The 18,097-nt window shown below is 36.3% G+C and overlaps 1 protein-coding gene across 1 annotated transcript; it reads left to right on the top strand.

Moving 5' to 3' along the window:
- The first annotated feature begins 16,130 nt into the window (after positions 1-16,130).
- LOC145036082 (F-box/kelch-repeat protein At1g15670-like) lies at positions 16,131-17,456 on the top strand. Its single transcript, XM_078984564.1, has one exon. The coding sequence runs from the start codon at positions 16,228-16,230 to the stop codon at positions 17,266-17,268; it is 1,041 nt and encodes a 346-aa protein (XP_078840690.1). The 5' UTR covers positions 16,131-16,227; the 3' UTR covers positions 17,269-17,456.
- Positions 17,457-18,097: the final 641 nt, after the last annotated feature.

The following is an 18,097-nucleotide window of genomic DNA, read 5'->3' as shown; positions in this document are numbered from 1 at the left end:
AGGACATGTATCCCTATGAGATGCATCAAGATTTGTTGGACCGGTACCACCAAAGCGCTAGGCAAGAAAGGTACGAGATCATCACCTCGATGATCACTGCCAAAATGGGTAATGGAGAGTCCCTTACAGCTCATCTGCAAAAGATGTGGAGATATGTTGATCACCTGCTAAAGTTAAATGTTAACTTTGATGAAGAGCTGGAAATTGACATCATCCTTCATTCCTTGCCTCCTTGCTACAAACAGTTCCTCATGACCTACCACATGAATAAGGAATAAGTCACTTTGAGCAAGCTTCAAGGCTTGCTAAGGACTTCTAAGAGCAATCTCAAAGATAAGTTTGTTGCATCAACTCCTGAATAGGGCAAGGGAAGGGTAAGAAGAGGAAAGCTCCCTCAAAGAGAAACCACAAGGGAAAGTCCCAAGATGGTACCTCTTTTAGTGGAACCAAGGTGGGTTCTACTAAACCCAACTCTAACCCCAAGGAGGCAGAGTGCCACCACTGCCACAAGATAGGGCATTGGAAACGAAGCTGCCCAGAGTATCTACAAGTTATCAAGGATGGGAAGATCAAGTCATCCTTCGCAGGTATTTACACTATTAAATCTAATGATTCATCACATGTTATTTCTTTGGTTCTTGATACAGGATGTGGTTTTCACATATGTTATGAATTGTAGGGACTAAGAAGAAATAGGGATGTGGAGCATGGAAAAATAAACTTGATCATAGGAAACAGAAGATCGTCACCTGTTACCAAGATTGGAGTTTATTCTTTAGTGCTTAGTAATGGATTAGGTTTAGATTTAAATAATTGTTTCTATTCACCAGATATGGCAAGAAACATCATTTCTTTTCATGGTTTATATAGATAAGGATTTTGATATTCATTTGATAATGAAAAGGGTTCTATTTATGCTTATCTTAATGGTGTTTTATATTTTGAAGCATTGCCTTGTAATGGAATATATGAAACTGTGATGGTTGTAGATAATTTAGGAAATGATGTGTTGTGTATTGATTCTTCCAATACTTTGGATAAAGCATTCTTGTGGCATTGTCGTCTTGGACATGTAAAAAAGAAACGCATAGCCCAACTCCAAAAGGATGGAGTATTGGAGTCATTCGACCTTAGGGACAATGACGTGTGTGAGTCTTGTTTACTTGGAAAGATGAACAGGTCACCCTTCATTGGGACTTGTGAAAGGGGTGAGGGTTTATTGGATCTCGTACACACCGATGTGTGTGGGCCCTTTAGATCCACTACAAGGGATGTGAATCGATTCTATATGAATTTCACCGATGATTATAGTATATATAGGTATATCTACTTAATCAAGCACAACTTAGAAACCTTTGAAAAGTTCAAAGAGTTTAAAGAAGAAGTGGAGAATCAGTTGGGTATTTGATCCAATCGAGGAGGAGAGTACCTAAGTCTTGAATTCCACGACTACCTCAAGGAATGCAGAATCATTTCGCAATTGAAGCCACCTAGGACACTGTAGTTGAATGGTGTGGCTGAGATGCATAATTGAACCTTGCTAGACATGGTTCGTTCCATGATGAGTCGTGATTCACTACTTATCTCATTCTGGGGGTATGCCTTAGAGACTGCCGCCCATATCCTTAACTTAGTCCCTATGAAAAAGGTTGCCAAAACACCTCACAAGATGTGGGTAGGGAAAGCTCCCTCATAGGCACATATCAAGGTTTGGTGTTGCGAGGCTTTTTTAAGATGAGAGACTCACAACAAGCTTGAACCTCGTAGTGAGCGGTGTATTTTCATCGGCTACCCGCAGAAGTCCTTTGGATATCTTTTCTATAGACTGAGTGACAATGTTGTCTTCATCGCGAGGAGAGGGGTTTTCCAAGAAAGAGAACTCATAAGCCAAGGGGATAGTGGAAGGAAAATCGATCTTGAAGATATTCAAGAGTCAAGCAATGAAGGAACCTATAACGTTGGCTCTCAACTCGAAGAGGAAACTCCGGTTGAACCGATTGACAAATCCTTCCCTCTTAGACTTTCGAGTAGAGTTAGTGTTCCACCTGTATTGTGTAGTATTCATATAACAAGTGAGGGTGATACGTTTATTAGTGATAGTACACTAATAAATTTAGACGAACCTAACAGCTATAAGGAAGCCATGGCAGGCCTGGAGTCTGCAAAGTGGAAAGAGGTGATGGAGAGCGAGATTCAGTCTATTTACGACAACCAAGTTTAGAATTTGGTTGACAATGTACCAGGTCATAAGACAGTCGGATTCAAGTGGATCTTCAAGAAGAAGACCGACATGGATGGGAATGTGCACACTTATAAAGCGCGATTGGTTGCGAAGGGCTTTAATCAAACTCCAAGAGTTGACTATGATGAGACTGTGACAACCCAAAAGTTTTTAGCCGGTAAAGCACTGTTAAGCATAAAACGTGAAATTTCAATAGAATACTTTTTAGCCTTAGATATCTAAATGAAAGTCGTAGATATCTTTAAACCATAAACGTGCATAAAAAGAACGTCCAAGTCTGACTTCGTATGAAGAAGTTATGAGTTTTCTAAGTTTCAGATTTAGCTGACGCAACCTAAATGAGAATTGAAGATCTCGACAACAGTAGTACATTGGTAAAAAGACAGACGAAAACGGACGTCGGATGAAGAAGTTATGGATTTTTAATAGACTTTCCCAGCCCCGACCTACTAAAAATAGTATATTAAAAGTAAACTCAAAATTAGCCGACGGAGTCTAAACGAAAGTTTTAAAGCATAATGTAACCTACGCGTACATATAAACAACGTCAAAAATGGAGATTATATGTGAAAGATATGGATTTCTGAAGTTGGGGGCACAAATTTCAACACTGTGTCAGAGCTCCCGACGTAAACATAGGGTTCACGACGTGAACTTAGAGATTTGACACCTTCCAGAGCAAGTGGTTGATGACGAACGCCATGACCTGAGCAGGACCAAGGTCATGACGTGAACATGTGGTTCACGACGTGAACCCTGAACTTCCAGCCTATAAATAAAAATCAAGGGCAACCGGCCTTGGTTGCTCATTTCCATCTTCTCTCCTATACTTTCTCACTCTTAGGCACCTCTAAACCACCCCGAAGCCCCAGTAACACCCCTAGCACACGACGCAAGTTCCGACGCCCCGAATCTCCCGAGAAACTAACTCATTTCCATTCGAAGTGCTGCTCGCGTGAAGCTCGTTTCTTCACCCAAAACCCACGGTTACGTCAAGAAAGATCATTCCTTGAAACGAAACGTTGCCCGATTAACCACTTATCAAGTGAGTTCATACCTCTATAATCAATCTTTTAAAATGTTTTTAAATGCTTTTAATGGGGGAATACAATTTGAACACAATGATAACTGTGTAAATGTTATTTGTGATAACCATCACGTTCAAGGATTTCTTATGCTTTTATAAGTGATCATAACCATTTCAAAATCTCTTTTTGAAGCTATGTTACTTTATTGTTTATAAAACACCATTTTTAAAGTACAATCATAACTCAGTAGATAAATGAGTCTTTTATTCAAGTTAGTATCAGTTCAAGTAAACATACTAGTAAACTATAATAGGTATATTTTATGGGTTTAGTACATACTATAACTAGAACATGGAGGAACATACTATAAAGGGAAACAGGGAGGAACATACAATATACTATAAATAGAAGAAAAAATCATGATCAACACACTTATACTAATAATTCCCAGTAACCTAGGAAGGGAAAGTATCATGAACTCATTATTCTAAACAAAAGATGATAATAAAAGTGGTGTGTGTATATATATATATATATATATATATATATATATATATATATATATATGTATATGTATATATACACGGTGCATCTACAATATGCCATGATTATATATATATATATATATATATATATATATATATATATATATATATATATATATATGGTACATCTACAAAGTACGAGAGATATAAATGGGGTATATCTACAAAGTACCGACGTTATATACAGGGTACATCTACAAAGTACCTGATTTATTTATAAAGGGGTACATCTACAAAGTGTCGAACAATAATAAATAAAATACATAAATTCCTAGTAACATGAACATTAAGTAGAAATGGGCCTGTAATGCTAACTTTATGATTCCTTAGTGCATACACAAAGGATATATATTAATCGGGTCCGACAACAGTAAGATTTGTATTTTCCGCTTCATTTCCTTTTCTTTGTTTGGTTGTGGGTTTAGAGCAGATTCACCCAGTCTACTATCTATTCGATCTTATATATATATATATATATATATATATATATATATATATATATATATATATATATACATATATATTATGTATACACCAAGTAATCATAAGGGGTACCAGGTATAGGTCAGGTCATAGTATACTAATTCAATACATCGTTTTCTAGTACAAGAACATACTTTTCAGATAGAACATTTAGTAATCTAAACTAGAAACTTATCAGTGAAGGTTTAATCCATTTTATTAAACCAATATAACTTAAAGGACCTCTAGTGGTTAATTCTATAATACCTTAGTTTATACAGTAGAGTTATACATAATTAACATCAGATAGGCAGTTGGATGTGTGTTTTCCGCCTTAATTCATGTTCCTTGTTTGGTTGTGGTCTTAGGGCAGATTCACACAATTAACGACCCGTTCGATATTAGATTATCTATAGCTAGTGTAAACTAAGTGATTATAGAAGGAACTATTGTGGTTACCATTTCACTAAAGAAAATAAGGGTTTTTCTTAAAGAATGTTTTTAATCAAATAAAGGATCTATTACAATTAACTCTGTAAGTACTGAATGAATACACTAGGGTTATATACAATGAAGATCTAACAAACAATGGGATGTGTAACTTCCGCCCCATTCCATGTTCCTTGTTTGGTTGTGGGCTTAGGGCAGATTCACACAATCCATTGTTTGTTTACTCTAATATATATATATATATATATATATATATATATATATATATATATATATATATATATATAAGTTGTATCCGTTTAGTACTCATAGAAAGGATTGTAGAGTCATTTTACTTATCATTCATCAAATCAGAAAATATAGGATTTTATGGAGGAACAGGCGAACTTTTCTAAAAAGAACTTTCAACATACTTTGCATCACTAAAATACTTATGAACTCACCAGCTTAAATGTTGATCTACTCTTTCAAAATAACTTGTATTCTCAGGAAACTAGTAGACAGGTACGCACTCTGGGATTCAGAAGATGGAGCATAGTAACTTCAAGTCTTGTTTTGTTATTTTCTTTTGGATTCAATCTTTTGTGAATCACTACTTTGTAAACACTTTATTATTAATACAATGGTTGTTTTTCACTATGATTACTATGATACATGTGTTGTGATACTAAACATAATGTCCTCCGCCCCCGAACGTTTCCGTCGTTCCGGTTTGGGTGTGTGACAAAGACCTTCTCACCGATTGCGAAGATAAAATCTATTAGGGTGATGCTGGCCATTGCTGCATTTCATGACTATGAGATATGGAAGATGGATGTCAAAAGTGTTTTCCTTAACGGGAAGTTGGTTGAGGATGTTTACATGGCTCAGCCAAAGGGTTTTGTCAATGCAAAGTACCCTAATAGAGTGTGTAAGCTTGAGAAGTCCATTTATGGATTGAAACAAGCGTCTCGCATATGGAATCTTTGTTTCGATGAGAAAGTCAAAGAGTTTGGTTTTCTACGAAGCGAGGATGAATCATGTGTATATGTCAAATCCAGTGGGAGTATATTTAGCTTCCTCGTATTCTATGTCAATGACATACTACTCATAGGAAAAGACATCCTGACGTTGCAGGAAGTAAAGTCCTGGCTTGGGAAGTGCTTCGCTATGAAGGACCTCAGAGAGGCTGCCTATATTTTGGGAATAAAGATAATGAGAAATAGGAGTAAAAGACTAATAGGACTTAGTCAGAATACTTACTTGGACAAGGTAATAAAACATTTCAGTATGGATAATTCCAAGAAGGAGATTTACCAATCCAAAGTAATTCCAAATTGAGTAAGACTCAAAGTCCGAGTACCGAAGTCGAGATAGCAAAGATGAGTTTAGTACCATTCGCTTCTGCGGTTGGCTCGATTATGTATGCTATGACTTATACTCGCCCTGATGTGGCCTTCACTTTCAGCATGGTTAGCAGATATCAAGGGAACCCCAGCAAAGCACATTGGGCTGCGGTTAAGAATTTCTTAAGTACCTTCGAAGAACCAATGAATGGTTTCTAGTCCTCGATGGGAGTGATGACTTAAAGGTGCGAGGGTACAGTGATGCCAGTTTTCAGACCAACAGAGAAAACTATCGGTCATAGTCGGGATGGGTCTTTACCCTCAATGGAGGAGCAGTGACTTGGAGAAGTTCCAAGCAGGAGACTGTAGTTGATTCAACGTGCGTATCAGAGTACATTACAGCGACCTTGGAGTTGTGCCAATCATACAGGAACCTATGAAAATTTTCTGTAATAATGAAGGGGCGGTTGCCTTGACCAAGGAACCAAGGGATCATGGTAGATCTCGTCATATCGACAAAAAATATCACTTTATTCGACATCTGGTAGAAGAAGGACTCATCATAGTGAAGAGGGTATCATCGGAGGATAACCCATAAGATCCACTTACGAAGGGACTGAGTAGGGTTAAGCACTTGCAGCATTTAGGAGCATTGGGCTGAAGGACGATATTAGTTTAGATTAGATAGTTTAGAGATGTGTAATAGATAAATTGGAATTAACATTCGACGATTAAATAAATGGGTATTATTTATTAGTAAAGTTATTGTCTTATGTTAATGTTTTGCCTATTGTTTCATTTTGCATGTTTTGACTTCTTGAATAAAAAAACATTATTCGAACGGTCCACAGTCATTCATATGTTGGAAGTAGGTATGAATGAAGCTTGTCATGAATTGGTGTGTAGATTGTCTAAAGTGTATTAGACATAGTAAGAGTTTTCTACAACATTCATGAGTGTTTATGAATAAGATTTGAGCATTGGAATAAACCCACACTTGCTGGAATCACCTCATGGAATTTATCACGAGTGATCGCAAGAAGATAATATCATATGGTCTTAAAACCTAGATATATGGTTTATTGTTTGCTAGTTGGTTGTACATTGATAATGCGTAAACGCATTAGTAACTTGATGTTATAAAACGCATTGTTGTGTATGATTTGATTAGTGAATGGTAAATGAATATAAGTCGAAGTTTATCTGTTCCTTTTATCCTAAGAGGGTAAAAGCGATATCAGGGGCCCTTGATGATTTGGTTTGACTTGTGTGTCAGGCCCGGTCAGGACTGAATTGATGTGTTCAATTAAGTTTTATGTCAAACGAATCTGAGATCGAGAAACAAACTGTTGGACCATAAGTATGACTATGTTCCATGTAAGTGTCTGCACGATATCTAAAACAGAGGACTATATGATCCCTTATCTAAAGGACAGGTTGTTGATGAGATCAAAGTTTTACAGCGACTTTCAGAGCTACGATTGCTAATTAGATTGTATTTGTATTTATAGTTACTATACTTATCCAAGTGGGACACTGTTGGATGAGTGTCTAAGCCTGTAACTATATTTGGTAAGTACTTGACCCGGTTGTGCATGGTCCTTTTGGGTTGCCTTCACCAAAGAAACTTGACAGGGTGATTTATGAATAGAGAGGTTAATATGGTTTATTAATATATTATATGAATAATATATTAAAGGAGAAATCAAATGGTTTAATTAATATTAGACAATAATTAATTAAGAATTAATTATGTAGCTAAAAGACATTAATTAAATATCGGGGACTTAAACTGTCAAATGTGTGATAGTTGAGTATTGGGCTGAGGAGCCTCTTAGACTAGGCATGGACGAAATTAGGATGTGTCCGTCCATAATTTTGGCCATAAGGGCCTTATTCCAGAAGCTTCCTTGGATTGCTTAAGGCCTAAGCTATCCATTAGGGTTTAGACTGAAACACTAGTAGCACCAGTATAAATAAGACCCTAAGGCTTCCAATTTTCGGCCACTTGAACCCTAAGAGCCTTCATAGCTGAAATTGTGCCTCTCTCCTCTTTCTCATATCATCCTCTTGCTTATCTGGTGCTTGTAAGCCATTAGAGGAGTGAAATTTATGACTCTAAGATCCAAGACAAGAAGATTCAAGAAATTGTTCAAGAAGTTATCATCTATATCTGTTTTCTTGTGATAATTTCAAAACATATATGCTAGATCTAGGGTTTGTAAGTGTAACGCCCGCAGATCCGGCTAGTTAATTTAGAGACAATAAGCATCAAAAATGAGTTTTTGATAGAAGATTATTTAGAAGGAATAATTTTAACCAAATAGTAGTATATGTTACAAGGGTTCCGTGCATATAAAGAACCCCAAAATCCGAGTTATAACGAAGAAATTATGACCCGTCGAAGTTTTACGACAAAAACTGGCACAACACCGAGAAGCGTAAAATAGTGAATTTATGATAGAGGAATTTTTAGCCTTAGTGATCGAAACAAAATTTGTAGTATACGTTAAACCGAGAGCGTCCATAAAAAGAACGCTCAAATCTGACTTCGTATGAAGAAGTTATGAATTTTCTAAGATTTGGCATAACAGTGCACGACCCGAAACTCGAATTTTAGTTCGAGCGGTTTTTGGCCTACGTGACCTAAATGAGAGTTGAATATCTTATTAATACGAACTCAAAGATAAAAAGACAGGCGAAAACGGAGTCCGTATGAATGAGTTACGAATTCTTGGTAGTCATTTAACAGTCTAATCTCCTCCTACAGTTAAATTTAAGATCGGTCGAGAATTAGTCGATGGAGTCTAAATGAAAGTTATGGATCTTATTTTTACCTATGCGTGGATATAAAGAACGTCGAAAACGGGGCTCGTATTCAAAAGTTATGAATTTTTGAAAATCGGCTAATTTCCACCCTGTGTGCGATGCCACGTGTCAACACCAGACGAAACCTTGGAGCCTATGCAACACCACGATGTGGTGAGAGGCACCATGACATGTTGACGCTGCAGGAATCCTATAAATAGAGGTGTCAGGTTCCATTCATTCCTCACACCTTCCAACTTCTTCCTCTCTCTCTAGAACATCTCTTTAAGACCTAAACCCCCCCCCCCCAAAGCCTAGGGTAAGTCCCTAGCACGAGGCGGAAGCCCCAGAGCACGTAATGGCTCCAAAAAAAAGAGCTTTTGGCTCAGAAACTCTGCTTCGACGAAGCCCTATTATGAGAAAAACCCGCTGTAAGTGAGCTACGCCTAACCTATCTTTAGTATAGCTTATGATTCAATATAGTAATGTTATTAGGACCTTATAATAAATATTTGAGCTATTATTATGAGTTATATAAGTGTCATTATAATATCTTTTTAACCACTCGCGGTACGGGGAATCTGGTTTAAAGGGCCGCATAGGGTAGTTGGATTTCAGAAGTGTTATACGCCAAAATGGTCCTGCCCTCCGGTGTTTTATGTCTGGCCCATGTCTGTACATACTGGGTGAAGAGTATTATTTAACGCTTATATAATAGTAATAATAGTTAGACTGTTAATTAGTCTCGGCAAATATTAGACTAAACTCTGTAAGTTCTGTTTATGCTTATGTCTCTATATTGACGATGACATCCCAAATGTTTTAAAATGAATACAAATACTTTTCTTCGGAAATGCTTTGATAACGTATTTATCATATTTTACTGGGAACAAGTTCCGAAACATTTTTATTAAAAGAGGTACTCTAATTTTTATAAAGCATAAACAAAATCGGTCTTTTCTAGCCTTGAAAATGGGGATGTCACAGTTGGTATCAGAGCATTAGTTTAAGCGAACTAGGAATAATGATTTATTTCTAGACTTAAACTAAGAATGCTATGCAATGATTGTGAGGAGTGTGTCTAATAAATTTAGGTAACACACTTGAATAGACACAAGCACTAGCTTATTTAGGAAAATGCCTAACATGCTTTTATGTGCTAAATGATTTATGATGCTTTATGATGCTAAATGTCTGAACGGATCTATGGTCTTTTGCCGAACGGATCTGAAAATTTTACGTGTTCAGATTTCTAAACGTTTAGATACAATATAGGAACTGGCATGTAATTTTTCGAAGTAATAAGGAGGATTACACGTCTAAATCTTCTCTATCTATATTCTCGTCTCGATGCAATGAATGCATGCTTTTGTGAAACTAACGTCATGGCGAAAGACTCATACATAATTGAGTAAATAGAGGAAATGAAAAGGCTTATGATAGTGAATGACACCTATCGGAAGATATCGTAAGAGTGGTATCTTGCCTTTAGAATATGTCAAGCAGTACGTTTAGAGGAATACGATACGTCCGAAGTACACCTTCGATGGGCGGGATGATGGAACAATTGGTGTAATTCCTGAAGTTTTCCCATCGTATGGAGTTTCCACCACCAACCGAGTTGAAGCAGAGTTGATGATTGAAGATACGCATGGAATAAGTCCTAGTAGAGTCTAGGAAAATTTTTGTGATTTTTTGGACACCTTAGTTTGTGTTAAAATTTGTTTTGTGATAATGACTTGGAAAGTTGTGAGACAATAGTTGGGACGAGTATGAGTAGGTATGAATGGTAGTAGAGGCCTATACTATCGGAAGCACATGACTCACACTTGGATCAGGGAAAGTCACAAGGTTACCAAGAAGATAGTAATTGATTACATTTTATTCAAGTATGTCATTACCATTGTTTCGGTAATTATTAAGAAGATGATTTTTATTCCAACCCTAGTGGTCATATCAAACTGAGTCCGACTACGATGAGTATGTTACGTGTTTCAGAGAACCAAGTTCGAGGTAACATCTAACTTAAGCTAGAAGATTGAATTGAAAGATAATCGAAGCGATCAATAGAAGTATCGCGCTCATCATTAAAGAAGCTTGTAGCTAGAAGTGCTACATGTTGTGACGTGATTATATCACATTAGAACATGAAGGAAGGTATAGTCTGTTCTGGAATTTGACTCTAAGAGACCTGAGCCTACGCGTTGCGACACACGATGAGAGGTCATTAGAATGTGACCCATCGGTCTATCGTGGAAATCAAATAAACGTGTCATAATTTTTTTAAGAAGAAGAAGGTGTGTCTGATAAAGAGCGAGGTTGTGACATGAAGGTCACGATTAAAAGTCTAACAAAACATAAAGAACGGGTGCAAGATCGAGCACCGTCTACAGTCAACGAGTCCAAGAGTTAGTTGTTCGTTCGAAGCAACATAGAAGTTACGTTTATTACCTAGGATGAAGAGATAACATATGGATTCATTATACAATCATGTTTCGTTGATGATCCCGGGACGTAATCATCCTAAGGGGGAGATAATTATAACGCCCGCAAATCCGAGCTAATCAATTTAGAGACAATAAGCATCAAAAATGAGTTTTTGATGGAATATTATTTAGAATGAATAATCTTAACCAAATAGTAGTATATGTTACAAGGGTTCCGTACATATAAATAACGTCGAAATCCGAGTTATAACAAAGAAGTTATGACCCGTCGAAGTTTTACAGCAAAAACCAGCACGACATCGGGAAGCGTAAAATAGTGAATTTATGATAGAGGAATTTTTAGCCTTAGTGATCTAAAAAAAAATTTATTATACATTAAACCGAGAGCGTTCTTAAAAAGAACACTCAAATCTGACTTCGTATGAGGAAGTTATGAATTTTCTAAGATTTGGCATAGCAGTGCACGACCCGAAACTCGAATTTTAGTTCGAGCGGTTTTTGGCCTATGCAACCTAAATTAGAGTTGAAGATCTTATTAATAGGAACTCAACGATAAAAATACAGACGAAAACGGATTCCGTATGAAGGAGTTACGAATTATTCGCTGTCATTTAACAGTCTAATCGCCTCCTACAATTAAATTTAAGACCGGTCGAGAATTAATCGACGGAGTCTAAATGAAAGTTGTAGATCTTATTTTTACCTACACGTGGATATAAATAACGTCAAAAACGGAGCTCGTATGTAAAAGTTATGAGTTTTTGAAAATCTGATGATTTCCACCCTGTGTGTGATGCCACGTGTCAGCACCAAACGAAACCTTGGAGCCTACGCAACACCACAACATGGTGAGAGGCACCACGACGTGTTGATGCTCCAGTAATCCTATAAATAGAGGTGTCGGGTTCCATTCTTTCCTCACACTTTCTAACTTCTTCCTCTCTCTCTAAAACATATCTCTAAGCCCTAAAATCCCCCCAAAGCCTAGGGTAACTCCCTAGCACGAGGCGGAAGCCCCGGAACACTTGACGGATCTGAAAAGAAGAGCCTTCGGCTCAGAAACTCTGCTTCGACGGAGCCCGGTTTTGATAAAAACTTGTTGTAAGTGAACTACGCCTAACCTATCTTTAGTATAGCTTATGATTCAATATAGTAATGTTATTAGGACCTTATAATAAATATTTGGGCTATTATTATGAGTTATATAAGTGTCTTTATAATATATTTTTAACCACTCGCGGTATGGGGAATCTGGTTTAAAAGGTCGCAGAGGGTTGTTGGATTTCAGAAGTGTTATACACCAAAATGGTTCTGCCCTCCGGTGTTTTATGTATGGCCCCTATCTTTACATAGTGGGTTAAGAGTATTGTTTAACGCTTATATAATTGTAATAATAGTTAGACTATTAATTAGTTTCAGCGAATATTAAACTAAACTCTAGTGGTAATGATACTGGGTTTTGTTAGAGGAAAATTGTGTTAAGAGTAACGAAGTGTTGTCCGAGTGTCGAGTCACCGCCTTTTCAGGTGAGTGCATAGTTACTTTCATCTTACACATAGATATGAAGTATTTTATATAAACTACGTGCTATGTGTGCATATTACTTGAATATATATTGTTTATGCTGGATGAACGATTTTATATATGTTTTAAATGATTTAAACTGTATACGTATATTTATATCTATAAAATGTGTTGGGTAGAACATGGGTAGATTAAAGATGAGATAAATGATGAGCAATGATTGATGAGATGAATGATGAGAGATGATATATAAGTGGTAAAATATGGTGAGAAGCGATGACCTAAGCGATGAGCCAAAACGATGAGCCAACGATGACCCAAGTGATGGCCCCGTCATATAGCAGAGTATGGATGACAACCCTGGACTTCGTACCTATTCTTTAGGATAATCCTTATGAATGATTGAATGAGAAATAGTTGATTCTTAAGGTAGATCCTTAAGAGTAAAGAAGATAAGGGGGATGGGTAATTGGGTTAACTGTTTGATGATTAAACATAATAATTATATTATTGTGGGTTGAAAACTCTATGTACTCACCAGGTTTCCCAACCTGAACCACTCGGTTTATTTATATCACAGGTGTTGATATGAAGTCACATTACACTGAGATATTAAAGGAGATATAAATCACTAGTGATAATGAATGTAAGTTCTGTTTATGCTTATGTTTCCGTATTGATGATGACATCCCAAATGTTTTAAAATGAATACAAATACTTTTCTTCGGAAATGCTTTGATAACGTATTTATCATATTTTACTGGGAACAAATTCCGCAACATTTTTATTAAAAGAGGTACTCTGATTTTTATAAAGCATAAACAAAATCGATCTTTTATGGCCATGAAAATGGGGATATCACAGTAAGTCTTGGATGAATTGCATGTACAATAGAGAAACCTAGATCCACGCTTTAGGGTTTGCATGAGCACATAGGATGTTATTTTATGTAAAACCCATCAGGTCCAAGTGGTCGGCCTATAACAATATTTGTGCTTGTAGCCTTCGCTATGGTCTTGCCTGTAGTGTTAGGTTTATGAACCCTACTATATTTTGTTACGAATATTAGTTATTCCCAAATAATATATATCTGAATCATCAAGTTTGTTACATTACTAATCCTCTTTGGCAAATCCAGAGATGTACTTTGCATTAATGCTTGTAAGTTGTACATTAGTAATATTAGGAAAACATTTTGTAACTCCTAAAATACTAATACCAGTCGAGTTGACTTGGCTGACTTTGTTGACTTTGTTGACCTAAAATTGATAGTTGTTACACAAGAAGCTTGATCTTCTCTAAAAGTAATCCACCAACAAGATAAGTTACTCAAAATGCTAGTTTTTCTCTTGTATGACTTTGTTCTTTCAGCCTTAAGTGCTTAAACAATTAAGCACTAAAAGGAAGACACAAAGTGAGCATCAAAAGACAAGTAATGTCTTCAAAAGAGGAGGGAGCTCCAAGCTCCTATGTGCTTACGATTTTTTAGAGAAAATAGGAGTTATTTAGACCAAAAACTTGCAATTTCTCCTTGTATAAGACCCTATATTTATAACCCCATCCAAGTATGGCCTCTTGAATATAATATTCTAAAGTATGAGCTATAAAGGAGAGGCATGGGGAACAAGATGATGGAGGTTGACAAGCAATCTCCATCCCTCTACATATTTTCGAGCATAGGGCCTAAAGAGGATAAAAAAAATGTTCACTAGTCTTTTAACCATGGTAGAGTAAGCCTTTGATTTAATCATGGTTAACCAAAATGTCCAAAACTTTGTACATGACTTATTATATGATACCTTATCATATAAAGACTATTTTTTTACTTATTACAATATTGTTTTCATTAAACAATAATTTTTTTTTCTAATTAAATACAAGAGTTGAATTTATTTATTAATAACAAATTACTTAATAAATATTCAATAAGTACCAACTTGATTAAGGTGTGACACTATATGATCATACGTTATTAGCAACATCACTCAATAATGATTCTTGAGTATATAGATCCAACATCAGGTACTTCTGGTTCGAGTGGGAGGAGCTCAGAATGATTGCATTGTACACACCATGATTTTCCGCTTTATCGACTCTGATGTATTATTTGATGATTATTGATATACTCTGATGGTTTATTTATTAAAAAAAAATGGTTCTAAGTTTTTGGGGCGTTACTTAATTTTCACTCTATTTTAAATTCATATTTTAATAGAAATTACATTGTCAAAGTCTGTATGATAATCATAACTACTTCATACGAACTCCGTTCTTGACTATCTCTATATCGACGTATGCATTTTTTAATAGATCTTCAACTTTCGTTTACATTGATTTGGTTAACAATCAAAAGATCTAATTCGATTTCTATGTCGCACACTATTGTATTGTACCGCATCGAAACTTCAAAAAATTATAACTTCCTCATACGAAGTCAGATTTAAGCGTTTTTTATATTTATACTTGCGTTTTTACGGTTACTACGACTTTCGTTTAGATTACTTAAACTAATAAGCAACCGACCTCTAACTTACTTTTTATGACACACATAGTTGTGTCGGGTTGATCGCAAAACTTTGAAAGATCATAACTTCTTTATACGAAATCAAACACTCATTATATATACAAGATCATCATTATGACTACTACCTCTTTAGTTAAGCTTATTTATCCTAAATAATCTCCTAATTAAAATATTATTTATTGCTCGCAACTTGTAGGATGAACAATTATCCTTATTTGAGGATTTTAATTATAAATAATTATCACTTATTATATTTTAAATATTTAGCCCGAATTTATAGGCATTACATGTTAAATGTTTTAATATGTTCATGTCTTGTATGATGATTATTAGTGTGTATTCCGTTGCTAATTTTTTTTTTTTTTTTTAAACAGTTTTTAAATATAAACTCAATATTAAGTAGATGGAGTTAGCCTCAAGGTTCGTAGATTAAATGAAAACTATAAAGAACATCCACATAAAAAAAATCCAATAATATGACCAAATATATGGAATTGGAAAAACCATAGGGACCAAGGGTGTAATTTACTCTTTTACGAATAACCCTCAAATAATTACGTTGATAAAAATAATACCCATTAAACTTTAAACCCTTATTTGTACATTATTTTAAAATTTTAAAATTTAAAATATGGCATAGATACTTTCACGCGACGATCTATCGGTATATGCCACGTGTAAGCATCTCATTGCTAGAGCTCAAGATAGTATGTCACAAGCATCCCTATCTGATTATATACATTTCTTCCTATAAATATCCGAATTCATTAACCGATTTCTTCGTGAAGCTTTTTCCCTCTTCTCTAATCCACCAATTTTCTCCTGAAAATTAATAAATCTGAATCGCAATTTTCCAAAATCCTCTATCTGAAATGGAATCACATCCTGATTTCACCGAATTGATCCCAGGTTTACCTGATGAAATAGCGCTAGAATGTTTGACTCGTTTGCACTATGGAGCTCACGACGTCGCCTCTCATGTCTGTCAACGGTGGCGTCGCCTTATACAAAACCGGGAATTCTATTACCACCGGAAAAGAAGTGGGTTCACTCGGAAAGCTGCTTGTTTCGTCCAATCGCTTCCGATTCACTCTACATCAAATGTTAAACCCGAAAAACAACCGAAATACGGGCTATCGGTTTTCGATCCGATTACAGGTATTTGGGACCAAATCGACCCTGTCCCCAAGTACCCAGACGGATTGCCGTTGTTTTGCCAGGTCACAAGCTCGGAGGGGAAACTAGTGCTGATGGGCGGGTGGAATCCGGTGAGTTGGGAACCTATTCGCGACGTATTCGTGTACGAGTTCACTACTCGGAGGTGGACTCAACGAGTTAATATGCCATTAATTCGTTCCTTTTTTGCTACCGGCGCGTGTGACGGGAGAGTCTACGTCGCCGGTGGACACGACGAGAGTAAAAACGCTCTGAACAGCGCGTGGATGTACGATATCGCTGCCGACAAGTGGACCGAGTTGGCTCCGATGAGTGAGGAGCGAGACGAGTGCGAAGGAGTGTTCGTCGGGTCAGAGTTCTGGGTCGTGAGCGGCTACGAAACCGACAGCCAAGGACGCTTCAAAAGCAGCGCGGATGTGTTCGATACTACAACCGGCACATGGCGGCGCGTGGAGGAAGCTTGGGGAGTGAGTCGATGCCCTAGGTCATGTGTGGCGGTTGGTCAAAACGGTAATTTCACGTCTTGGGATGAGGTCGAACCGGCGGTTCAAGTCGGGACCTGCGGGGTTGACCTTGGGGACTGCTCCGTGGTTACCGGTTCGGCTTACCAAGGTGCACCTCAAGCGGTTTTTGTGATGGAAAAGTCCAACCAAGGGCAAAATGGTAAATTGATAAAGGTGGACGTCCCCGATGAGTTCTCTGGGTTTGTACAGTCGGGTTGCCTCGTCGAGATATGATAGTCTTTTTATCCTTCTCTTTTTTATAAATATGTATATAAGTATATATTTTTATTTTTATTTTTATTACACGTATAGAGAGAGAGCGTTAGTGATTGGATATGAGCAAGATATATAATGCCATATCTCACACAATATTATGTAAGTTTTGTAACGTTATATTGTGGCAATCTACTACTTTTACCATATTTCTTAAATGTATAAATTATTGTAAGTTACATAATATATATATATATATATAAAAAAATGAGTACTAGTTTATTGGTTGTTTTGTTTATGGTTCCATGAACCTATAGTTTGATACGTTGAATGTTGATTTTGATGTTTTATTATTCATGTATGTGATGAGCCGATCAATCAAAGGGTTTTGTTGTTTTACAAAAAAATTAATTTTAATCTGTTTATAAACATATTTGACTTTAACTCTTTTAGAAATCGATACATCATATATGTGTTTGTTTAATCAACGTTGTCTCATCTTTTTTATCAAATAAATTTGGAACAAATGTAATATTCGTCCATTAGAATTGTCATTTTTAGTTTAAATGGTAATATCCACATGAACTTTGTTTAATCAACGTTGTCTCCTTATGCTACCAGTTACCGGGATAACAGGTATAATGGGTGTCATGACACAAAATGACGGTGTCATGTCTAAATGAAATGGCCAAGTGTATAATTTGAAATATTTTAAATACATTGGTTTTGGATGTTTCATTCTCCACTTTCGTTAAACTCTTTCAAGAAAAACTCTTGTTTCCACCAAAGTTCATGTGGATGGTTGTATTCATCTCAATCAAAGTTCATTCTCAAAATGTGTTCATCAAAA

The sequence above is a fragment of the Lactuca saligna genome, chromosome 1, assembly GCF_052625555.1.
Source record: "Lactuca saligna cultivar CGN05327 chromosome 1, ASM5262555v1, whole genome shotgun sequence".
Taxonomy (NCBI): Eukaryota; Viridiplantae; Streptophyta; class Magnoliopsida; order Asterales; family Asteraceae; genus Lactuca; species Lactuca saligna.
This window is presented reverse-complemented; position numbering and strand designations above follow the sequence as displayed.